The following is a 25,099-nucleotide window of genomic DNA, read 5'->3' on the forward strand; positions in this document are numbered from 1 at the left end:
AATTTGTAATATTAATTAAATCAACAATCCTAATAAAGTTTTTTTATTTTAAATTAAAAACTGTTAATGAAACTAAATGAATTTTCTATTGAGTTAAATTAAATCTATCAAAAAAAACGTACCTCTACACATCAATTTCCCGCCAGCGACACTTACAGAAATACGTTCAATTCCCGATGATTTTGTCTCATAGAGTCTGCTTCATTTATTTCATCGGTTTAATTTCTTTCTTCCGAACATTATTGTTCTATCTGTGAAAAAAAAAGAATTAGAAAATAATTTTATTCCTCAGTAGAACATTTTCTAAACACACATTTTAATTATATACAAACAAAATTAAAAATTAATTGTCATAAGTGTAAATTATCAGAAATGTTAGATTCGTAATTTTCATATTAATTATTAAAATAATTAGATATTTGAAACCTTCAATTAACTAACAGCCAAAGATTAATATGTAGCTAGATAAACTATCTATTAATTACAATTCGCAAATCAATTAAAAGCTACTGTTAAAAAATTTACACAGAAATAACATTTTCTGCTGTAATAGAAAACTTCAAGTAATGATAATAATTTTTCATTTAAAACTGTTTGAAAAATGAAAATTAAACCAAAAGAAAAGTAAATTCAATCAAAGAGAAATTTTGTGAATAATTTTTATTGACGAAATTCTAACAAAAAAAAATTGAAGTAAATTCAAATTTATAGAATTCGATAAAAAAAGAATCAAAATCCCAAAGAAATAAATGCAAGTAAATCAAAGCTTTAGAAACATCTATACGTATACTACTTTCAATCTACGATTTTATTTTGTTCAATACAATCATTTATTCAACTTCGAAGGGATTGGATGCTAAAGTGCATTGACGTAAAAATGTACACAACGAAGTAGTGCATGCTTTCCTTACATATTACGATATAAAAGAGAGCATGTATGTTAATGTCAGAACCATGTAGAACATTTGTCTTCTGAGCGGTTGAATTTCTTCGTGAAATGAGAAACCGATTGCTTCTGGATGCAGAGCTGACTTAAACTAAAGACTTCGATCGAGTTCAAGTGCGCCAAATTATTTCTCCTTTTTTTCTACCTATACAACAAAACAAAATCCACTACATGTCACAGCAAACACCTTCCAAAATCATCTTTTCATGAACCATGAGAAAAAAAAAATGATCTGTTATTTCCTGGACGAAAATATTATATGTCATCCTGTAGAAACAGAAAAGCTATTAATCATTGAGGAAACTTAATCTAGTATAAAAAAAAAAAAATCCTTTCGAATTTCCTAAGTTTTTTTTCAGATATTCAAACCTTTTTCTTGTTGGAAAATTACAATTTGCCGGCTGAAGAATAATTATGCAACAAGCTTTACAAGTTTTAATGCAAGGGATTTGCTACTTTAAATTCAAAATAATTAATCAGTGCTTGACATAATATATTTCTGTTATAAGTTCTAGAGAGATGGTTATAACTTGGAAAGTTACAGTTTCGCCAAGACACCCGCCGCAGTCGTAATAAATAAATCACTTCTTAAATCCTCAGAACTAATGCGCTGAGATTATTTTTAAATTATCTCTGAATAATATCGATTTTATATGAGAAGGCAAATTTATTATTCTAAAGAATTATTATTTAACATTTTCAAATAAAAAAAAAAAAAAAAATTAAAGGAAAGAATAAAATTTTAAATAATAGACGAAATTAATAAATATAGAATTTTCAAGAAAAAAGAAAACTTAAATTTTTAGTAAGAAACTTTTTAAAAGCAGTGGATACAAACGCTACCTTTAAATCTAATACTCGACGATCGCTGAAGAGACAAGGAGACTGGAGACGTCGACTAATTAGTCGTCGCCCAAGGGAATACTTGGTCGACAAGTAGACAGAACGAATTTTCAGCGACTTAACTTTCAAGACCATGTTAAGAAAGGTAAAAAATCACGATATCTCATATGCTTCACAATTTCTTAAATTTTGATTAAACATTTGTGTATTTAAATCTTTTTTCACAACGCTTCGAATTATATTTAAAAGTTAGAATTTTAAAAATATAATTATGCTAATTAATTTAGTCTATTTTGTTCATTTTTTACTCTTTCCTTTATATAAAGTTCAATAATATGCAACAAACATAATTAATTAATTTATTCAAGATGTTATTTGTTTTTGGTAAAAATCCACATTTTATTTTTAAGAATTATGCAAATCCAAAAAAACTAACATCTATACTAATTAATTTATTGTTATATAATTCTAATTAGTATAAAATATAAATAATAATTACACGGAGAAAATCTGAAAGCACTGAGTATTTTTTCTCACATCACTGGCTACTGTGGAAACCAAAAAATTAAATTCCAAAACTCTGAATGTTTTCTGCACAGCACTCAATGCTTTGTAGAAAATAATCACTATTTTTTTGACAGTTATTAGAATTTCGGTTTATATTAACAACAGTATTTTCAAAGCTAGGAATATAGCAATAAATTCTTCGCTCGATGTCGTGACTGCTTTTCTCACAGCTCTGAGTACTGTGTAGAATTATTTTTTAGGATTAAAAAAATAAAAGAACATTTAACCTTTAATAAAAAATAAATAACAATTTTAAACAACCGTTCAAGACAATTTTAATCAATTTTAGATGTTTTCTTATATTTTTATGAAAAACAGATTATTTGACTAAAATTATTTATATTTAATTAAATAAGAAGTGATAAACTTTAATAATATTAAACAAATTACTTTTTATTAATAAACGTAAGAAATAATAATTTTTTTTTATTTCACGAGATAAATATTTAAAATAATAATGTTGAAACTTAATATTTTTTAATCATAAGTATCTATAAATTTAGATTAGGTTGTAATTTCATATTAGTTAAGAAATATTAAAATCTAAAAACTTGTGAAATACAGATAAATATTTAAAATTTATCTATAATAATTCATTTTAAAAATAATTATTTATTATTTCATTATTGTATAATAACTTTATTTGCTATATAACTGAAAAATTAAAAAAAAGCGATAGTTTTTAAAAAGACTTTTTGAAGTCTTCATTTCTTTATTTCTGTTATTCATTAACTGTTATAAACATGTCAATTAAAATCAATATTTGAAAAGAAAAAATAACCATGGCTATCTTCTTTTTAATTGACGTTAAACGTTCCTTTGTTTTTTAAATTCTAAAAAATAATTCTACACAGTACTCAGAGCTGTGAGAAAAACAGTCACGACTTCGAGCAAAGAATTTATTGCTATACCTTTGTAGTTCTGAATAATCTGTTGTCAACTAATATGATACGAAACTCTGTTTACTGTCAAAAACAGTTGTGATTATTTTCTGCAGAGCATTCAGTGCTGTGTGGAGAAAATTCAGAGTTTTGAAATTTAATTTTTTGGTTTACACAGTAGCCAGTGCTATGAGAAAAAATACTCATTGCTTTCAGATTTTCTCCATGTAGGATAATATTCGAAAAAAAACATTTAAAAAATAAAAACTAATAATTAACATCAATATATACATTTATTGAATAAAGTGTATACTATATATTTGTAAAAAACGATATTTACATTATAAGCTACGAATTAAAAAAAGAAAATTATTCACAATACTGATATTATATAATATCTAAGTTTTTCTTCTTTTTTTTCATTTTCATTGGAATTGGTCCAGGCATCTTAAAAACGGTACTGCAAAAATATAGTTAAACGTTATTTTAATTTTCCTTAAAAGTAATTAACTGTTTAGCAAGTTTATAATTTAATTAAATGTAATTGTAAAATAATAATTAGTTAAATTAAAATCGAAAGGATATATCAAAGTTCAACTTACTGACAAGTGGTACAGATTGGACTGAATTTGCAGAAAACTGAAAAAAAAGTTATTGACAGTTTTATATTAAATGTTTTCGCGTGAAAAATGTGACATAAATCTAGAAATGATAAATGTTCTTACTTGAAAGACATACAGAGCAAACGTAACCAATATCGACAAGTTCCTGGTGGCAAAAGCAAGCTGCTCGATAGTCTACTTTGACAGGAGGTGGAAGGACAAGTTTCGACCGAATATCTGGATCCGGAAGAAAGACCCACTGCATCATTAAGAAAATTCTTCTTATTCCAATTGTCAAATTTCTGACTTTCTTGTTTTATATTTAAAAACTAAAAAATTTAATCTTCACAAAAAAATTTGAAAAAAAAAATTATTTATATGTAGAAACCAAAATTTTGATATTTTAACATTTCATCTTCTTAAATACAAAATTTCGAAAAATATTTTAACCATCATACTTAACTTTTATTAATAAAAAAAATATTATTTTCTCCTACATTCTTCACGAGTATAATTTTAAATTTGGAAAAATTAATAAACCAGGGTGTCCATTAAAATTTATGGTTTTGAAAAAAATTTCAAGATTTTCTAAAATGAAGTGTTTATTACAAAAAAATAAATAAATTCAAATGAATAATAAAAAGTAATATTTTGTTATGTTATTATTAAAAAAATGAATTAAAAATTCAAGATTTAAAAAAATCAAAGTGTAATTATGGTTTTTTTCAAGACAACAAAATTTATGTGATTTTCTCGATTTTCAAAATTTTAATATTGGATGGCCACCCTGATAAATGTACAACCGTTGAAAAAAAAAATTATAAAAATAAAACTCCAATTAAAAGCTTTGTAACTTTTTTAAAAAAAAGCAATTAATCAATTTCCGTTGTAATTTTTTGTACTTTCTTTTGTGCAAATTGCATAGGCATTTCACTTTGACTAAAACTACAAACGTTTAACGATCCTTAATTAAAATTGAAGCATTTGAATTTCTAGAAGCCAGAATTAGAAAAATTTAATTCTCCACTTAAACATTATTATGTATCTTTAAAATACATTGATTATTATAAAATGACATTTTAAATTACTTAGATTTATTTTCATATTAATATTTCATTAAAATTGGAAAATGGAAATTTTACAGAAAAAAAATAAATAAACATAACTTTTATATGAAACAAATAGAAAATTCCTTTTTTGAACAGTTAAAACTCAACTAATTTCAATTTAACATTACATTCTTTAAATTTGAAAACTTTGAAAATTTGTTTATAATGAAATAATGAAAATATTAATCATGATAATACTATTCCTTTCAGGCAAATTTTATGAAAGCATCTTCAAACAACGTTCAGTCGCTGTTGTTATAAAGTTTAATATAGAAAGTTTTGCGTGGCCACATCAAAGATCTGTGTTAGCAGGTAACCAGGGAATATTCAAAGTTTTATTCAGAAAAAGTCGACAGATAATATGAAAACACATGAACAACCGAAATATAGACAAAAATGAAAAGTTCGACATATTTCAAAGGATTGAAAATTTCCGAGAACTTTATGGTCACACAACTGACAAACAAATATTGAAACATCAAACATAAAAGTATATCGACAAATGCTGTATGAAATTCTCCATTTTTTTTTCGTTCATGTTCTTTTCTATTTAAGTAAAATTGAACCGCGACAATATTAAATAGAGCAAAAGAGAAATAAACGATCCAAAAATAAAAGGGTAATAAATGTAAATATAGTTTTTGTTACAAAAGAAGAAAAAAAGATTTCATCGCTGAATATACAAACGTCATAAAACCTTTACTGTTATTTTTTATGATATTCAACTCATATAAAACAAAAGTAAAAATGAATATATTGGTAAAACGTTAGCAAATAAAAAAAAAAAGCCCCAATGACATTGACGATTTTTTTTAAGTTATATAAAAGTTAGTTTAAAATTAATATATATAAATTTAAAAATATATTTACCAATAAATACTGCAGCAAACCAGGTAATTGGGGAATTTTTAAATAATTTCCACCAGTTAAATCGCAGCCCTGTTGTAATAAAGTTAACTCATGATCCAAACTACAGACGTCTAGTATCACTCCCTAAAAAATTACCAATTAAAACCAAATATAATTATTTATAATTAATACCCTATTAAAAATTCTAAGTTTATTCCAAAATAAATATCAGAATTGAGGGGCTGATAGTAAAAATGATTTAAAATAACATTGGGAGCAAAAGTGGGATAAGTGACTTGGGAGCAAAAACGGGTTAAAACGATTCGTTTAATTTATTGATAAATTCATTATATTATCGATTAAAAAATATTAACAATAGGAAAAAATGCATATTTTATTATAATTAATATTTTTTAATCGATAATATAATGAATTTATCAATAAATTACACGAATCATTTTAACCCGTTTTTGCTCCCAAGTCACTTATCCCACTTTTGCTCCCAATGTTATTTTAAACCATTTTTACTATCAGCCCCTCAATTTCAGTTGAAAAAAAATCAATAAATTTAAATATACATTAATGATACAAACCATTTTTTGAGCTGTGAAAAATATATTCATATAATTCATATATTGTCCTGCAGAATCATGACTAGCTGTGATTACAAGTACACGTGAATTAAGTTTCTCGCCGGCAACTTTCTCTCTCTCCAACCTGGAGATATAACAAAGTGACATAGAGAGAGCTCCAGATATTAAACTCTCGAAATTTGAATATCCATCCGAAGGCATATCGTTTATCATTTGCTGCAATCGTTGCCGTATTGTTCGTTCGACCAAAGTAAATAGCTCATACTGCCCATCAATTTGTCTCACCTCAGATCGTTTTTCATCTGGATAGAGAAATTCTGCTCCATTTCCATGACATGCCATTACAGCAAGAAGATTGTTGGGAGTTTGCATGAGATGAGCATTCGCAAAGACAATCGCAGAATCTAAACATTGTGTGATAACTTGTTTAACGATTCTTTGTACTGGGCTCACATCAAGTACTAAAATCAATAGATTTTTATCCACAGCTGTAAAATAAAGTAATTCTTAATTAGATCAAAACTTTATTTAATTAATTACTAATGATATTTTAAAATAACTTTTGTTTTTTAATCTTTTATTTCAATATTTATATAATTGTTATTCTATTTTATGAAACCAAATATTTTTGTAAAATTATATTTTTTATTTAATTGAACATAATAGTTATAGTGAATAAAATGAAAAATAAATTATATGATAAATATGCGATAAACTAATAACATTCGTCATTATATGGCAATAATAAAAATTCTTGACAATTGTGAAACGGAAGTTGAAAACAATATACATCAGTATTTAAAATAAAAAATTGAAAATTCCTTGTCAAAATTATTTAATAAGTTCAAAAATCGTTTATTTATAATAAATATAATATTTAACTGAAAAATTATTTAAAAAATTTTATAGGTTATGTTTAACTGCTTCAAGATTTCCATTAAAGTTTCAATTAATTTTTCAATATAAACCATATTTTATACTTTATTAAGTTAAAAAAATAATAAACTTACTATTTTCCATAGTCTTTTTTATTACAATAACACTTAAATTCTATCAATTTATCAAAAAATTTGTTGCATAGCGGCGGGGATTTAAACAAATCTAAACAGAAACTAATCCGTCAGGTGTCTCTAGTTGAGCGTCAACATTAATTTAAAAATCCAATTCAAACAATTGAAAATCGTAAAAACCTACCAATTAATGTATAAACAAATTATTGACGTAAAATGAAATTTATCACATTCATTGCAATAATTTTAGTGATCTATATGATTTATAAAGAGTATCAGAGAAGTAATTGATGAACTTATTTGCAAGTTCATAACCTCCAAAACAAACCCAAGCTTATATAGAAGTCGGAAAAAAAGGCGCGATATGTCGCTCATACCGTTGTGTACTGTTGTATATGTCACTTATTAAACAACATTTATTTTTATATTATTTTTCTATTTTCTGTAGTATTTTATTAATCATAATCGACTTACAATTCAGAGACATCTGAGGATTTCTTCAAAATTTGGTAAGAGTCAATATTTTCATGAAAAACATTGTCAAAAATTTAGCAATCAAATTTAGGTTATAATATTATTTCTTCAAATCTAACATATAATTAACAAATATTATTAATATTATAAGTCGATTGATTTTATAATTTAAACAATGTTTTCTGTCTTGCAAGTTTTTCATATAATTGAAATCTGTTTTTATAAATCTAGGTTTGGAGAATTACCTTTACGTTATCTGACCAACATTGTCAAAGTTTGTAATATTATAAAGCATGTCTGCTGAAGTTAAAACCGACATTAAAAACGTTCCATCTCCAGAACCAATGGATGATGAAAACGATGCGCTATTCGATGAAATTTGTGCAAATATTATAAATGAATGTAAAAAAGAAAACGTAGAAACAATTGCATGTATAAAAGAGGAGACGGTCGAAGAATGCGTTATCAAAAAGGAAAATTTGGATAAAACAAAAGAATTGAGGTATTGTCAAGAAGATATTAAACGAAAATTCAACGATGATAACAATTTGGATTCAGAAAAAAAGACTAAACATCATAACACAAAAAGAGAAGATATTGGACTATGGTATGATGATGAGGATGATGAGGAATATGAATCTATGCCCAAAAGAATTCGCGAAAGTCACATTAATGGTTCAGAAGAACAGCAACAAAGACTTAGAAATAATAGTGCATCAAGTAGTAGTACAACTTCTTCTGGTCCTAATGTCAAGAAGCAAGTTGAATATGAAACTGATCCTTCTGTGCTGTCTCGCAGACAAAAAGATATTGATTACGGAAAAAATACTATTGGCTACGATAGATATGTTCAACAGATTCCCAAGTAAGCTAAATAAATTTTACCTTATTAAATAAAAAAAAAATCGGACAAGTGCAAGTTACACTCGCACTAAAATCGAGGATTCCGTACTCGAAGCGAACTTATTTGGTATAAAAACAAATGTTTAAAAAATATGTGTTGTATGACAAATAATATAAGTGATACGAAGAGGAACAATTTTCTTAAATTTTACTAAATTGTTCCTTTTTGTATCACTTATTTTATTTGACATACAACACATATTTTTTAAACATTTGTTTTTATGACAAATAAGTTCGCTTCGAGTACGGAATCGTCGATTTCAGTGCGAGTGTAACTCGCACTTGCCCAATTTTTTTTTTATTTTAGAGTTGTAACGACTGAAGAAATAAACTCAAGGAAAAATTCCACTTTTTCCACTTCTTATCATTATTTCTATAATTTACACATAAAAATACGTGAAAATAATAAATTTAAAGCCCTTTAGATAAAATTTTTTTCGTTATTGGGAGAAAATTCATGATTTTTTCTAAAATTATCAGTTTTTTCTTGACAGCACCTAAAAATTCAACTCCAATCATCTTCGCTATATTTTTTGTGTTATATACACGTAAAAATACGTCAAAATGTATAAATTTGAATTACTTGATATAAACTTTTTTCGTTTTTTGAGGAAAAATATATTTTTTCCTTAAAATTATCATTTTTCTTTAAAAATTTGATAAAAATTGATTATCAACTCCAATCGTGCTTACATTTTTTCCCTATAATTTTCACGCAAAAATAAATTTATACAGCAAATATGAACAGTCTAGGTTGAATATTGTGTGCGCTAGGGAGATTAAACCATTTTTTTTCGAAATTTTTGATTTTTCCTTTACAACGCTATGTAAATTGATCATTTTTAGGTATTTTTTGTAAAAATTCATGGTTTTTCCTTGACAACGTTATGATAATCAATTCCAATCAGGTTCGCTATATTTTTCCTGTAATCTACACGCGAAAATACATATGTGTACCAAATTTCAGCCCTCCAGATAAATTCGTGTGGCCGCTAGGGGGGGGGGGGGGGGTTACACGATTTCAAAAAAACCGATATTAATAGGATTCTGAACCAAGTACGGAACCCTAAAAAAAACCAATGACATGTTTTTAGAGTAGTAAAATAGTTTAATTTAAATTTGATTGATTTTGGATATAATATATTATGAGCTAACCTTAAATTTGAAACTTTTTTGCAGAGATAAACGTATTAAAGAACATCCAAGGACACCTCCAATGCATCTAAAATACACTAGAAGGGGCTGGGATGGTATGGTAAAATTATGGAGAAAAAAACTTCACATTTGGGATCCACCACAAGATAACTCTGAGAATAAACATTCTGATGAAACAAGCGAGGAAAATGGTGTTGCTTGTCAGTGATACTAGTTATTCGGTGAATATTGTAATTTTAAGTTTGTTTTCACAATGTGATTTATAGTTGATATTGCATATAAACGCAAAATTTTAATACCTTCGATACGCCAAATGTGTAAGATTTGTATTAAATAGCTTTAAGAGACTAAAAATAATTTTCTAAAGCGGGATATAATACACTTTCATACATTTATGAAAAAAGTTTATTTTTTTTATTTTAAATTAATATCACCTTTATTTTTTTTCATTTTCCAATATAAATTTGAATATCCAATGTTCTTTTTTTCATTTAACTATTTATACATAAACACACATTCACGTAAATTCCGACTAAAAACTTTTGGAAATTTTATAATAATCTCATTTATGAATTAAATTTCAGTTCATTTCGTTATTAAATAAAAGTATTATGATTAATTCAATCTTTTTTTTTCTAAAATGTTGATAATTTGATCTAATTTTTGATTAGTCTTTTGCTCCACTTGGTCTATTTTGTCCATTACTTTTTTCTCCATATCTACAAATTTTTTATCTATATAAGCTTTAATATCGAGGGCATTATTTTCATTTGGATCAGTAACACGTTCAAAAGAACTTGTTTCGGATTTTTGTTTATCTTTTTCTTTAGTGACGATTCTTTGCTTATGTGGTATAAAACCAAGTCCTATAAATTTTGTTAAATAAGAATCAATATCTTCATTTGATGAATTCGATTCTCGGCCATTGAGAGATTGAAATACTTTATTTGCCATTTCAACGCTTTTTGACTTAGATTTATTAAAATTTAGAAGAAAATCATTTATTATTTGAGGATTAAACATTTTAGTTTCCTCTTTTGAGAGTTGGTCCGTTAATGTAAGCCTTACGCCATAAAGCCACATTAATGAAGTTTTATCCTTCACTTTTGTAAACTAAATAAAAAAAATATTTTTAATAAATAATTGTTTTATTCTTAAAAATTACTAATAAAATTATAATTAAAAATTACCTGAATACTGGCTTCGGACGTGGGTGGATCAAAATCCATTTCTCCCAAATAAACCGAATTATTTTCAAACTCATCAACAAATTCGGCAAAAATAGTTGCTGCATATTCTCCAGATTGTTTGAAAAATTCTAAAACAGGTGCTTCCGAAACTAAAGATATATTGGATATTTTCTGACCATTTGTTATTTTAATATCAAACAAACAGGGCTCATTATCCAATTTTTTTAAATTACAAAGTCCAAGACATGTGTCTAATGAAACAATTTCATCCAAGTTTGGTCTATAAAATAAAAGACAATAAATTATTTAATACTAGCAAAATTAAACGCACGCAAGCGCGCCAAATTGTGTATGTAATTGTTTGTTATAAAGAAATTAAAATTAATATTATCAATAATAATTTAAATTTATTAGAATATTATTACATATTAAATGATAATAATGAAAATTATATGTTTATATAATTAATATTTAATAGAATTGAAACGAAGCTGAAGTACACAACGTTTATCAACAAAAACATTTTTTTAAAAAAGTTAAATATTACGTCTAAATTACATGAGCCAAAAGTTCTAAACGTTCAAATGAACGAAATATTTTTTTTAATCTATAAATTATTAAAAATTATGATGGCAATGTAAAATAAAACAGTAAATTAAACAATTATTAAATTAATAAATTCTTCTTTAAATATTCAAAACAATATTTTGTAATAAAATTCTTATTAAAGTAGTTGCAAAAAAATTTTCGTTCATTTGAACGTTCAAAATTTTTGGCTCATTAAATTACATATATTTAACATAGGCGGAATATTTATCTGAAAAATACTTTAAATATTCCGCCTACAATAAATACATATATGTAATTTAGGCTTAATATACAACTTTAAAAAAATTTTGTTGATAAACGTTGTGCACTTCAGCTTCGTGAATTGGATTTTTGAATTTGGAATTTTAAAGAAACTAATTTCGAAATTTGGAAACACAATAAATTATACAACTTTGGCAAAAATGAGAAAAAGAATTGTCAAAATTTGACACGTTATAACATTACAATTCAAAAAAAAAACGTGAAATCAGTAAAGATCAACTTCAAGTTAAGACAAAAGGACAGACCAAGCATTTTATTATTATATATATAAAATATAATTAACAAATAGAAGTATACAACAATTGTTAAATATGTGTATTATGTTAATTATATAAATTAAAAATGAAAATATTTTTACAATTATTGGCAAGAATATTTTTACCTTTTGGCAATTTTGGAACGAGGAGCGATAGAAATGGCATCAAAAAATGTTTTTCCATTATTTATCTCCCAATTTGAAGATATTTCACAAATTTCATTAACTTTTCTTCGTGTATTAATATCTAAAGAATCACTGGTACTATTACTGTCATGACGCTCACTTATTACATCCATTATCATAGTTATTTGTCATAAAACGTGTTTATTGTTAATGTTTCATAAAAATTAATAAAAACAAATTCACTTTTTATGAATTCTGTCACAAACATATTAAAAAAAAATAACAGTGATCTGTCAAAATATCATTGTTTCAATACTGGAAGGTTAGGTTTACCCAATACCCCATGTGCTGTAAAATTTAAGGCAGTGCACATGATAATGCTAGAAAAACAATTTCTGATTGGTCACTGACAATAAAATCATCCACAATTTCAACTCTTATTGGTGAAATACAATGATTTTTAAAAATGGCGTCTACGTTGCACACATTCAAAATAACTATGTATTGTCATAATGGTAAAGAAGACGGGTTCTTTTTCCAAATTTTAAATAAACTACATACGTAAAATTTCATACAGAAATGATATCATACAAAAATGTATTTTACAATTTACTCATTTTTTTCAAAAAAGAATATTCTGGAAAGAAATTATTGAATCAACTTTGGTTTAGGGGCGATGGCAAAATTATCGACCGAAGCGCTTCACTTGTCACTCGTGAGTTTGTGCGAGACTGTAGTGACATAACGTGCTTTTATTCTACAATAAATAAAATGTCGAAATACAGAATTGTTATGGTTCGCCATGGCGAAAGTGAGTGGAATCAATTGAATTTGTTTTGTGGATGGTACGATGCAGGTTTATCCGAAAAAGGTATGTTAATTTATCTATATTTTATGTAATAATCAAACTATTTGTCTATATCTCATTCAAGGTCAAAAGGTCATAATGGTATAATTTTTCTAATTTTCATATTTAAATAGAAAAAAATTAATTTGATTTTAAATCTTTTTGTAAATAATATTTAAAATCAAATCTTTGAGTCAATTTATTTATCATTATTTAATTCATAATTAAAAATTAAACTTCATTTATTTTATCATCAAGGAAAGAACGAAGCTGCTGCAGCAGGAAAAGCATTAAAGGATGCTGGATATAAATTCGATTGTGCTCATACTTCCGTGCTAACACGAGCACAAGTGACACTACAATCTATTCTCAAGGAAATTGGCCAGGAAGGTATTCCAATTCATAAAACTTGGCGCTTGAATGAACGTCACTACGGAGGTTTAACGGGAATGAATAAAGCAGAAACTGCAGCAAAATATGGTGAAGAGCAAGTACAAATTTGGAGGAGATCTTTTGATACTCCACCACCACCAATGGAACCTGATCACAAATACTACGACAATATTGTCAAGGATCCTAGATATGCTAACGGACCAAAACCCGAGGAATTTCCCAAGTTTGAATCCCTTAAATTAACAATTGAAAGAACTTTGCCTTATTGGAACGATACCATTATTCCACAACTTAAGGAAGGAAAGCAAATTATCATTGCGGCTCATGGAAACAGTTTACGAGGCATTGTCAAGCATCTTGATCGTAAGTAATCTACTTTCTTTGTTTATTTTTTTAAAAAATTATAAATTAATTTCATTCAATAAAAATTTCATGAGAACAATAATTTCTTTCAATTTTCAGAAATGAGCAACGACCAAATTATGGGATTAAATCTTCCAACTGGTATTCCATTTGTTTATGAACTAGACGAAAATTTTAAACCCGTTGTTTCAATGAAATTCCTTGGAGATGAAGAGACTGTAAAAGCCGCCATTGCAGCAGTTGCTGCGCAAGGAAAAGCTAAATAAAAATTTATTTCAAAATTAACGTATTTGTAAAAAAGAAATACCACTTTTATCATCGAGTGATTCACTTAGCAGAATTTATGTATTTTTAATTTATAATATTTAATTTATACATTGTAAAAACTAAAAGTAAAAATATTGTTTTTCATTGTCTATCCTTTGAAATTAATGTTAAAATTTACTTTCTTCAATTCTTTAAATTGTTCTGATAATGTATATATATAATGTAAACTTGTAAAATCGAAATGTTACAAATTAAAAACATATTAAATGTTCATTATACAAAATGTCGTTATAAAAAAGTGGAATGACAAATAAAAAATTACTTTAAATGAAAATTAAATTTATTTCATTTTAAAAATTAAATGTAAATAAATAAAATTTTATTTAAAATTTAAGTACCTATATATCCTTATTTAAAATTTCAAAAAATAAAATTTAAGTTTAAAACTACTACAATAATAAATATATATATATATGTTTGTCATGAAAGATTTAAATTTGTTGTCGGATAGAAACACGTGACGTGATCACGTGATCCAATGTTTTTGTATAAAGAAAGAATTGCATTCCATGAGTTGTTGGATCATGATTGCATTGTATAAGATACATTGAGAATATTATATTCAATAAGAAGGATGGTGTTTATTATTCGACACATTTTATAAATTTTTGAAAAATAATTTAAATATACCCAATTGTTTATCAACTATAATCAAGTGGATTTTCAACTTTTCTGATATGCTCTATAAATTGCAATTACATACATCGATCTTTAAGGTTATGTAAAAAAAGAAGAAAAATAATTATTTTCAAAGTGTCCCTTTCCCTTATTGTCACTGACCTTATTAAAAATGGCTAGCGTGGATTTTAAAGTTGTTCTTCTTGGAGACAGAGCCGTTGGAAAAACATGTTTAATAAAACGTTTTGTAAATGATACATTTAACGAAGACGTAGTAAGTGCTGTAAGTATATGTCTCATGTATTTTAGACCTTATGAACTCTATAGTTATAAAGGTAAATGTTTCACGAAACATTAAAAGACAAAGAAAGTGACATGAAAAAATAATTTTTTTTTTCTAGACAATTGGCGTAGCATTTGCAGCTAAACAAATTCAAGTTGATGATCGGAAGGTAACAATGGGTTTATGGGACACTTCAGGCTGTGAAAGGTAAATGTAATTTGCAATTTAAATTTCTTATTATTTACATTAAGTATACAATTTATTATATTATATTATTTAATATATTATAAGTATTGTATTGAAAATTTCATTTTCAGATTTGAATCAATGGTTAGAGGTTATTATCGAGGTGCAAAAGCAGCGATAATTTGTTATGATATTAGTAATTTAGAGTCATTTAAAAGGGCAAAATTTTGGATAAGAGAAGTTCGTGAGGTCGAAGATAAATGTAAAGTGTATTTATGTGCCACAAAAGAAGATGTATTAAAAAATGTGAGTGCATCTCCTGATTTAGAAATAGTCGAAAGATATGCAGAAGGTATTCAATCAAAATTTTTCATCACTTCAAGTAAAACTGGAAGCAATATTGGTGAGTTAATATTTAATTTATAATATATATTATAATAATTTTGTTAAGTGGCGAATTTACTTTTCTTATCGTTTACGATTTTATTTCTTCAAAATTAGCTGAATTATTCGAGGAAATTGCTAAAGATTATATCGCAAATCCAGAGAATGCTCAAAAAGAAGAAGACAAATTTATTACTCTAACGGAAACGCCAATTTCTCAGAGATTTTGTTATTGTTAATCATGGCATGGCTACTCGATATTAATTTTTTAAAAAAGATTCTTTTTTATTTTCAAATCGGTGAAATATTTTAAAGGCAATTTTTAATTAAGACGATAGTTTTAATTCAAAGATTTTAAATTCGAGTGGCCACTTTTATGTAATTATATAAATAAGACGATCGCATTGAGAACTGATGACTCATAGAATAATACTTACCTTTGACTGAATCGAGCTAAACTTATTCGTAGAAAGATAACGAAACTGTGAAATAAAATGATTCCGCCATATATTTCTTAAGGATTTATCCAATTCACAATATATGTATAGAAACATTTGTTAATTACTTTATATTTATACACGAAGAAAGTATTTTTCAAACAGTATATTTTATTCAATAAAAGGCTATGACATTTAATTCACTTTTTTTTAATACCCTCAGTTTTACTTATCAATGCGTTTACAAATTTTTAAAAGAATTTCAGTTAATTTAATACTGATCGACAATTGTAATTAAATATAATAAATATTTGATTAATTTACTATAAATAATCAAATATTGATAGCATATTTTTTTAATGTATTTAAATAATCAAACATTTATAAAGATAATTTATTTAATTTTATCAATTTTATTAGTTTTAAAAATTAAATTTATATGTTCAATTTTTTTAGGGAACTTTAATTATTTACACTTTCATTAAATAAATAAAAATGGAAATTGACGGTATTGAGACTTTGACAACAAAAACCGCGAAATCAGTTTTAAATAACGAAAATTACAAAAAAGTAGAGAATTCACGTCATAAATTAGAGAAATAGATAAGGTATATTATATTTACCGTAAGTGGAGAAATACGATACATATGGATATAAATAATAATAAATATCGAGATTCATCGATCGTAGAAAATATGAATGTTTTATACAAATCACAGTCTGAATTTCCTTAAAAATTGATGGAACCACAAAATCACCCGTAGAGGAATTTATAACAAATATATTTGGAACATACAATCTTAACTGAAAATTTCATTTTATTACAAGTAGTATAACAATATAATAAATAAAAGTTTTTATACAACAATAGTTTACTTACATATAAATTTTTTAGTTTTGTAGTCCGATTTTTTTTTTTATAAAAATGCAAATTTCATTCACTAGAAGAAGAAAATTAAGCGATTATGACAAATATTTACAATCGTTCTTAAATTCCTCATTTATTTTCAATACTATATATAAAATTTTCATTGAGACGATGTGGTGTATGGAAATACTGTTTGACAGCTTTGTTTAACTTGTTCATACATTCCAAAAAACAAAATAGCTCCAACAGTGTAACCACATACTCTCGGAACAAATCCCGCAAACAAACTGGAAACAAATAATAAAAGATGAAAATAATTTAAAATTACAAATTTTCATTTAGAAAAAAAATATTTTTTTTTTGTTAATATTTAAAAAAAGGTCTATTATTACCTAATAGAAAAAAATTATTATTATTATTATTATTATTATTATTATTATTTTGTTTACCCTCTAACTCCATTTTCTCGATAAATTTGTCGAAACATGTTTGCAATTTTGACTTCGGCTTTATCGGCATTTGTGCTAGCCAACATAATTCTCGTTTTTGCGACGTCTAAAGGTGTTGTAATCGTCGAAGAAATAGCGACTAAAAATATTAACAAGTCATTTAACAACAAGATATATATTTAAAATATGTAGTTCACCTTAGGCAGTCATTGACAAATAATTTATCACGTTGATGATAAAATGAAATATATTCATATATATTATGCAATTATTGAATTTTTCTATTATTATTGTATTTTTAAAATTAGTTTTCAATGAATTAGAATTTGTTTAGTTACATTAAAAAATTGTTAATTTATTTATTAGCTTTAATTTAAATTGCATTTTTTTTTTTTTTTTTTAACGAAAAAGTTAAGAATACTATTTTTGAATTAGTATTACCGGAGACTGCTCCACAAATAGCACCTTCGAAAGGCGTGCATTCTCGTTTCATATATTGCTTATAGCGTAGCTTAAAATACTCCCATAAAGGCATTTGTGTAAAAACAAATGGCACATCACGAAGAACTGTTGTACCATATCCTCGATAAAGAGTTTTCAAACCTAAGGAACTTATTTTATCACCCAATAAAGCTTGTTTTCTTTGCTTAATTACTTCAACAGGTACTCTAATTAAACAGGCACCCTGCAATTTAATGAAAAGTTACTACACTATAAAATAATTTAGTTTAAATCATAGACTAATTATTCGATAATAATTAATAAATTCAACATTTCATTCAGTTATTTCATGTTTAGTATTTCTTTTTAGTTTCATTTTTTAATTTTAAAAAATTGTATGTACATTAAAATAAAATAAGACTAGAATATTTTATTACCATTTCACCTGTGGTTGCAGCTCCCATATGCACCATCCAGTGATACTTATAGGGAACATTTGGTTGTATAAATTCTTTCATGCTTTCATAAGTTATAAAGAAAATTGAAGCTGAAAATAAATTTAATAATTATAATTTTTGTGAATTATTTTCTAGAGAAAACTTGAATTTTTTGTTATTGCATATTTTACATGATGGTGCAGTTCCTATCATAACAGGTACAATGCCCTGATAAAGACGTGTAAATCCCCCTGATTTCATAAAGCCATGAGGACTTTGTAATCTAGTTTTTAAAGTATCTACTGGAAAAAATACTAAGTCGCATATCGTTCCTGCAAATGCTCCAGACTGGAATTGAAAAAATTGAAATTTTATTAGTCTTATCTTATTCTCTATAGGTACACACGTGTAAATTAATGTAACCTTCAGCTTTATCAATGGTAATTAAAAAAAACTACAATATATATTTTCCTTTAAATAATTTTATAAATAAATTTAAATAATTCTAATCAGTTGTTTTTCATTTTATAAAATGTCATGCAAAAAAAAAACTGACTTATCATCCTGTTAAAATTTATAAATAACTCTATTGATAAGAAAATAAATTATAATTACGAAAAATGGTAATAATTATTCTACTTTGTGATAATTATTCACGAAATTAGTATATAATGTATATAATTATAATTTATCCTAACCTAAAAATTATATTAAAAGCTTTTTTAATACTTACAATCATAGAAGTCAGAAAAATATTTCTGGTATGATATTCATTAAAAGATTCTATATTTTCTTGAAGCATTGTTATTAATTTTTATAATTTATAAAATCCTTTTACTATACTTTTGAATCCTTATTTGAATGTGACTATAAATTTTTGAATAAATTTAAACTCACAAAGCATTGACACAAAAGAAAATTAATGTCACAACATAGTTAAAAAGAGTAAAAACATATTAGACGGCATATATTTTTTGAAGAATCAATGTTCACTATTATTAATAACGAAGAAAATAATTGTTAATCGTAAGAAAACTCGAAAAATGAAACTCACGTGCTACACATTGTATAATAAGTTTGAGAGCTAACCTAACCCGCTGCCCGGTTGACGTGTCGTCTGCTTTTATCTTCTGCTACACCGCCATTTTTGTCACCGTTATCATTTCAAAACATCAAGGAAAATATATTTCTGTCATGCGTATTTCGGGAAATATATTTCCCCCCTCTTCAAGATTTTTCCGAACATGAAAAGCGGAAAGTCGTAAAATTATTTTGTAAACTTTTACAAAATTCATTAACAACGTGGTAGTGGTTACGTGAAGTTATATTATAACTCATGACATTATCATCATTGTTGCACGAGATTCCTGTCAATTTTTAATCATTTTGGGCCACATCATGAAAGAGTACTGGTTCGAACAATATTGTAAATACTTTTCATTACCTACTAAAAAAGTGACAACATCGGAATATGATATCATTGCTTTAAAAGTCGGCGTAATTCTTATATAACCTCAAAATTATTTTGACATTAGTCTGTCGTAAATTCTCGTTAAATATTTATTTATAATCAACAATGGCACCAAATATTTTAAAAAGTAGCTTGCAAAATGCATCTTTCAGTATCATTTTTCAGGTAGGTATCTCCTAGTTATTTAACGACTTTTATTATTTTTGTTTATTTACACTTTTTTTTGTAATAATATACTTTAAATTAATTATAAGTTATTATATTATTATTTTAATCGCAATTTATGATTTTCTCAATTTTTCAGATTTTATGTCGAGGCGTTACATTCCTGTTAAACGCTTTTACAGTACGACATGTAGGTCAAGATGTATTGGGTGTTATGAATGTTCGATTATTATTATTGGAATCAATGATTCTTTCTTTATGCAAAGAACCATTTTTTAAAGCATGTCTAACAAATACAGCAGAGCACAACTGGGCTCAAGTTGTAAATATTCTTTGGCTAACGTAAGTTTTCTATGTAATTTTATTATTTTTAAGTATCTAATATATTTTAAGATACTGATATTTAAAAAAGAAAATAAATTTTCGGTTATTATTTTAAAAAATATAATTAAAAACAAGGAGGGGGTCCTTTATGTTTATTTCATAAACATTTTGCTTCCTCGTGGAGTAAAGCTATGAATTTCTCCGATTTAATTGATTGATTTAAAAAATTTCGAGTTGAAAACTGTTTTAAATTAATTAAATTTTTTTAAAAATTAAGAAAATTATCATTCATTTTGGGTGTAACATATACTTTATATATACGAATCGATTCATTTCAATGCAAGGAATACAATTATTTTATGTATTATCTTGAATTTAAAAAAACACAAAATTTTTTAGTTAAAATATAAATTTTCGATTTTTCAATTTTTATTAATTCTTAAAATTTAAATAAAATTCATACTTTATATATATCAACCAATTCGTTTCAATAACGAAGGGAATAAAATTATTACATGTTTTAAATATCTAAAAAGAAGTTATTAATTTAATATTTGTTTAATTTACTGTTTTATTTTACATTGACATTATAATTTCTACTAATTTATAGATTGCAAAAAATATTTTGTTCATTTGAACGTTCAAAACTTTTGGCTCATAAAATGTGAAGTTTTGATTTTTTAACTTTCATTAATTCTTTAAATTTCAATCAAATCTATACTTTATATATACCAATTGATTCGTATTGACGTAAGGAAGACGATTATATTATATATTACTTTACATTTTTCTATTTAAAAAATTTTTCAATTAAAAAAAAAATTTTGGAAAAAAGACGATAAATTTTTTTTTTTTTGGGGTATTTTTAAAAATCCTCTCGTCATTTTTGAGAGATATATGTGTTAAATAAGCCTACCAAATTTTACCCAAATGCATTAAAACCTGTTTAATATATTGTGTTCAAAAAAATGATCCACACACACACATACATCCGGACAATTGATCAGGATCTCATATAACATGTTTCTATATAGAGGAAAATTTGTTTTCACCATTTCTAAAAATTTTATAAACGAAAGGACTACAAAGCTTTCTCCACGAAGAAGCAAAATTATATAATATCAAAAAATGATCAATTACAATACAGAAGAATTACATGAAATTAATTTAAGGGTGCCAATTTGTGGTATGGCTTCTGCAATTCTTGGATATATTTGGCTTTCGCTTCTATCAACTGTCGAAGAATTGCCACCGTATTACACATTTGCAGTGTGGGCAGTAGCAATATCCTGTATTATTGAATTATCTTCTCTAGTAGTTCAATTAGTTTCCAGTGCATTTTTATTCGTCAGATTGAAGGTATTTTGTTTTATAATTTTGATTTTTTTTTTACTAAATATTTTTATGTGCATAAATTTTTTTTATCATTTTATGAAAATATTCAGATTGTTCTGGACTCTATTATGATTGCGCTTCGAACATTGACGTTCGTTTGTTTTATAATTTATAATCCAGAAAATGCTTTGCTTGCATTTGGAGTGGCCCAATTAATGGCAGCAGTATTTTATACCGCGAGTCATTATATTTACTTCCACTATTATATTAAAACTTTGAAAAAGGATAAAAGTAAATTGAAGAGACGAATGTCTATAAATGAAAATGAGGAATATATTTTGTCGGATTTTCCATTTAAAACGATAAAGGATTTTTTACCAGGACAACTGAGAAACAATGTATGTATTTTAAATGAAAATTATATTTAAATTTATTTAGATAAAGAAAATTTTTTAAATCTATTTTATTTTATTTTAATTATTTTTACAGGAATCTTCATTGTTTGGCAAATTGGGTGCATTGACGAGAAGTTTTTTTGGACAGGGTAGTTTAAAGTTAATATTAACCGAGGGTGAAAGACTGATTATGACAATCATGCCTGTATTGACATTCAAAGAGCAAGGAGCATATGAGTTAGTTAATAATTTAGGCTCCTTAGCAGCTAGATTCATTTTCCGTCCTATTGAAGATAGTGGATATTTTTATTTTACTCAAATGGTTCAACGAGATAAAACTTTAAACGAACAAAATCCTGTAAGTGTACAGTAACTAAAAAAATATTTTACTTTTATATTCAATATGCATCACAAAAGTAAATATAATCGAGTAACATTTATATTTTTTCCAGGCAAAAGTACAAGAAAGTGTGAATGTATTGATGAATCTCTGTTCGGCAGTTACTTCAATTGGTTTAATAGTTTTAGTTTTTGGCCAATCATACTCTTCATTATTGTTATGGTTGTATGGTGGTTCAAAATTAATAAACGAACCTTTACCTGTATTTTTATTGAAAACTCATTGTTTGGCTGTTTTATTATTAGGCATCAATGGAGTTACAGAATGTTATACAAACGCTACTGCTGACAGTAAAACTATCAATAAGAATAATATTGTCATGATTTGTGAGTCTATTGTTTTTCTTGTGGCCTCATACATATTTGTTATATTATTTGGACCAGTAGGATTTATATTTGGAAATTGTGTTAATATGGGACTTAGAATTATACATTCTATTTTATTTATTAACAAAAGACATCGAGATACTAATCATCGTCCACTTCGTGGTCTTATTCTGAAACCAGTGTTTAGTGGCTCTTTATTATTTGCAGCCCTAATCACCAACATTTCTCAAGTGAGTAAATTTTTCAAAATTTTCATAATATTCTCAAACTTTTAGTTAAATATATTAAATATTTCTTACTTATTGTAATTGTGAAACTAAATAGATTTTATTAATAAATTAATTTTTCTTTCTAGGCGTATTTCTTTCCAGACTCTAAACTATTCCATTTTTTTATTGGAGGAGTAATGTTTTTAATAGTGATTTTATCCTGGGCATATGAGCATCAAGATTTAATTCGACTGGGCATTAGTAAATGGTACGATAGACGAAACAGTCGTAGGAAGAATGAATGACCTTAAATGTCATTTTTATAAATTAATTATTGTATCACAAAATTTTACATCATTACATCTGTATATTTGACAAATAATATATATTTATTTTATATAAATACCAAATTTCACAACTTATTTACCTTAATCTCTTAATTTTAGCTAAACTACTCTATCCGATCATGTATAAAAAAATTTTCACACAAATAATATATATATATATATATATTTTTTTTTGTTATAATTGAATTGACTTCAGCTTGAGATAGTTTTGTATATCGCCCCAACAACTGGTCCTTCACGTTGTATTATACATTGTCTACAAAAATTAATTTTCAATAAATAATAAAACTTCAAAGATTAATTATTATTTAATATCAATAATAATAATTAATTCAACATTAAATATTTATGACAATGACAATTACCTGTTTTCACTTTGTAAAGAAACAATAGGAGCCGAAGAATTTGGTTCCAATTTTGAGGCTTGATCGGCAATTGCTGCTACTATTCCAGCACTATCTGTTGTTGCATTGCCTTTTACTGAAAAATTTTTGGAAAAAAATTTTATTATTCCATTTATTGTATATGCTATTGTTCATATAGGTAAAAAATTGTAAATTTCTTTATACAAAATATCACCTAACCTGTCGAGATAAAAACTGTAAATGTTTATTTATGTCTAATAAAGAGAATACTTGCCTCCTAAACACAATCCAGCATAATCTGTTAAAATAACACCTGTGACACCTTCATTGCTACACCTGAAAAGAAAAATTTGTTTAATAAATCGCACATAAACATAACCTCAAAATTTGACACTTTCTTACACATCATCCATTGCTTTTTCAATGTTCCTTTCCATGATTTAAATTATTCCCTTAAGTTTACGATAGTTAAATAATATGAAAAACATATATAAGAAAAATTCAATGAATTAAATAATCTGTTGAGAAATATGTATTATCGTTATTATAAAGCACAAACAAAAGTTATCAAGTTATCATTAGCACGTGACCTAGAACAACTACAGCTGCTCTGTGTAACACACCGCGAAACTTCCAAACGGAAAGTAAAGCGAAGTTCAAAATGTACAATGTTTGTCCAAAAATTTTAGCTTATAAAATTTGAATTTTGTTCCTTTCAAATTATCAACCGTAGGTTTCTTTCATCATTTAGATCCTTAAAAGGATCCACTTGCTTGAGTTAGGTAGGTTTATTTTATTAAATAAATAAGACACTGATTTTTAATTAGAAAATCAAAAATTTATTCAATTGAATCGAATTGAGTCTTGTTTAAATACGCTTTATTTAAACTTAGTTTAAATATTCTTAATTTATAATCCCTTTTGACAAATATTAATTATAAATTAAGTTTTAATTTGAACTTTACGAGTTTATTATTTCGCGAAATTCACGTTAATTTGCTCGCCAAAATCTCAGGTCCTTCCTTATAAAATTATGTTTTTATAGTCAATTTTCCACTCTTAATTTTAGTTCCTTTTCCCTTTCCATAAGAAATTTTCCCAATCATATTCCTATTTTCAAGTTGTTCAATCCCGCCCTCGCTAATTGATTGGTCTATTTTTTTAGAAGACCGTTGCAACCGTTCGTAACTGTCATAATTTTTTTATGTGGAACACCTGCACAAAATACGCATTTAAAATTGCGTATTTTGCTAAATTTATGATCTAAAATTAGTTTTACTTCATTTTTTACTTAGATAACCGTCATTTAACGACTTAACTTACGCATCAATTCTAACTTGTTTACTCTCTTTTCC

The 25,099-nt window shown here is 25.8% G+C and overlaps 8 protein-coding genes across 13 annotated transcripts in view; 4 read left to right on the forward strand and 4 right to left on the reverse strand.

The window, feature by feature from the left end:
* The window catches only part of LOC127287005 (ras-related protein Rab-24-like), a 590,458-nt gene extending 574,047 nt beyond the window's left edge, over positions 1-16,411 (forward strand). For all 5 annotated transcript variants that reach the window (XM_051313690.1, XM_051313691.1, XM_051313689.1 and 2 more), the window contains exons 2-5: positions 15,045-15,205; positions 15,324-15,412; positions 15,523-15,794; positions 15,893-16,411. In XM_051313690.1, coding sequence (XP_051169647.1) covers positions 15,095-15,205; positions 15,324-15,412; positions 15,523-15,794; positions 15,893-16,014 — 594 coding nt within the window. In that variant the 5' untranslated portion in view covers positions 15,045-15,094 and the 3' untranslated portion in view covers positions 16,015-16,411. The remainder of the gene's footprint in view (positions 1-15,044; positions 15,206-15,323; positions 15,413-15,522; positions 15,795-15,892) is intronic.
* LOC127287002 (general transcription factor IIH subunit 3) lies at positions 3,512-7,548 on the reverse strand. Its single transcript, XM_051313685.1, has 6 exons — positions 7,401-7,548; positions 6,391-6,878; positions 5,819-5,941; positions 3,963-4,098; positions 3,840-3,876; positions 3,512-3,697 (listed from the first exon to the last, which is right to left on the reverse strand). Exons 1-6 carry the CDS (start codon positions 7,408-7,410, stop codon positions 3,625-3,627), a joined length of 867 nt encoding a protein of 288 aa, XP_051169642.1. The 5' UTR covers positions 7,411-7,548; the 3' UTR covers positions 3,512-3,624.
* On the forward strand, positions 7,727-10,237 carry LOC127287004 (uncharacterized). The gene is made up of 3 exons (XM_051313688.1): positions 7,727-7,909; positions 8,106-8,739; positions 9,957-10,237. The coding sequence occupies exons 2-3, from the start codon at positions 8,168-8,170 to the stop codon at positions 10,138-10,140; spliced, it is 756 nt and encodes a 251-aa protein (XP_051169645.1). The 5' UTR covers positions 7,727-7,909; positions 8,106-8,167; the 3' UTR covers positions 10,141-10,237.
* Positions 10,324-12,703, reverse strand: LOC127287001 (uncharacterized). Its single transcript, XM_051313684.1, has 3 exons — positions 12,375-12,703; positions 11,123-11,402; positions 10,324-11,045 (listed from the first exon to the last, which is right to left on the reverse strand). The coding sequence occupies exons 1-3, from the start codon at positions 12,551-12,553 to the stop codon at positions 10,548-10,550; spliced, it is 957 nt and encodes a 318-aa protein (XP_051169641.1). The 5' UTR covers positions 12,554-12,703; the 3' UTR covers positions 10,324-10,547.
* Positions 12,886-14,583, forward strand: LOC127287000 (phosphoglycerate mutase 2). Its single transcript, XM_051313683.1, has 3 exons — positions 12,886-13,245; positions 13,480-13,977; positions 14,077-14,583. The coding sequence occupies exons 1-3, from the start codon at positions 12,954-12,956 to the stop codon at positions 14,241-14,243; spliced, it is 957 nt and encodes a 318-aa protein (XP_051169640.1). The 5' UTR covers positions 12,886-12,953; the 3' UTR covers positions 14,244-14,583.
* Positions 16,412-16,856: 445 nt separating the features above from the next.
* Positions 16,857-19,590, reverse strand: LOC127287003 (S-adenosylmethionine mitochondrial carrier protein homolog). 2 transcript variants are annotated; one of them, XR_007843824.1, is made up of 8 exons: positions 19,462-19,590; positions 19,141-19,274; positions 18,599-18,755; positions 18,408-18,517; positions 17,971-18,214; positions 17,530-17,668; positions 17,093-17,367; positions 16,857-17,016 (listed from the first exon to the last, which is right to left on the reverse strand). XR_007843824.1 is itself a non-coding variant. In XM_051313686.1 (6 exons), the coding sequence occupies exons 1-6, from the start codon at positions 19,207-19,209 to the stop codon at positions 17,241-17,243; spliced, it is 846 nt and encodes a 281-aa protein (XP_051169643.1). In that variant the 5' UTR covers positions 19,210-19,521; the 3' UTR covers positions 17,056-17,240. The 2 variants fall into 2 exon arrangements, 1 of the variants encoding a protein (XP_051169643.1); XM_051313686.1 differs by lacking the exon at positions 16,857-17,016 and having other exon boundaries at positions 17,056-17,367; positions 19,141-19,521.
* Positions 19,591-19,604: 14 nt separating this feature from the next.
* Positions 19,605-23,442, forward strand: LOC127286998 (protein RFT1 homolog). The gene is made up of 7 exons (XM_051313680.1): positions 19,605-20,043; positions 20,183-20,385; positions 21,540-21,726; positions 21,813-22,100; positions 22,192-22,455; positions 22,550-23,053; positions 23,179-23,442. Exons 1-7 carry the CDS (start codon positions 19,984-19,986, stop codon positions 23,335-23,337), a joined length of 1,665 nt encoding a protein of 554 aa, XP_051169637.1. The 5' UTR covers positions 19,605-19,983; the 3' UTR covers positions 23,338-23,442.
* On the reverse strand, positions 23,347-24,351 carry LOC127287006 (uncharacterized). The gene is made up of 4 exons (XM_051313694.1): positions 24,147-24,351; positions 24,019-24,080; positions 23,745-23,859; positions 23,347-23,635 (listed from the first exon to the last, which is right to left on the reverse strand). The coding sequence occupies exons 1-4, from the start codon at positions 24,179-24,181 to the stop codon at positions 23,572-23,574; spliced, it is 276 nt and encodes a 91-aa protein (XP_051169651.1). The 5' UTR covers positions 24,182-24,351; the 3' UTR covers positions 23,347-23,571.
* Positions 24,352-25,099: the final 748 nt, after the last annotated feature.

The sequence above is a fragment of the Leptopilina boulardi genome, unplaced genomic scaffold (genome assembly GCF_019393585.1).
Source record: "Leptopilina boulardi isolate dan_hultmark-lab unplaced genomic scaffold, ZJU_Lbou_2.1 LbouV2_367, whole genome shotgun sequence".
Classification (NCBI taxonomy): Eukaryota; Metazoa; Arthropoda; class Insecta; order Hymenoptera; family Figitidae; genus Leptopilina; species Leptopilina boulardi.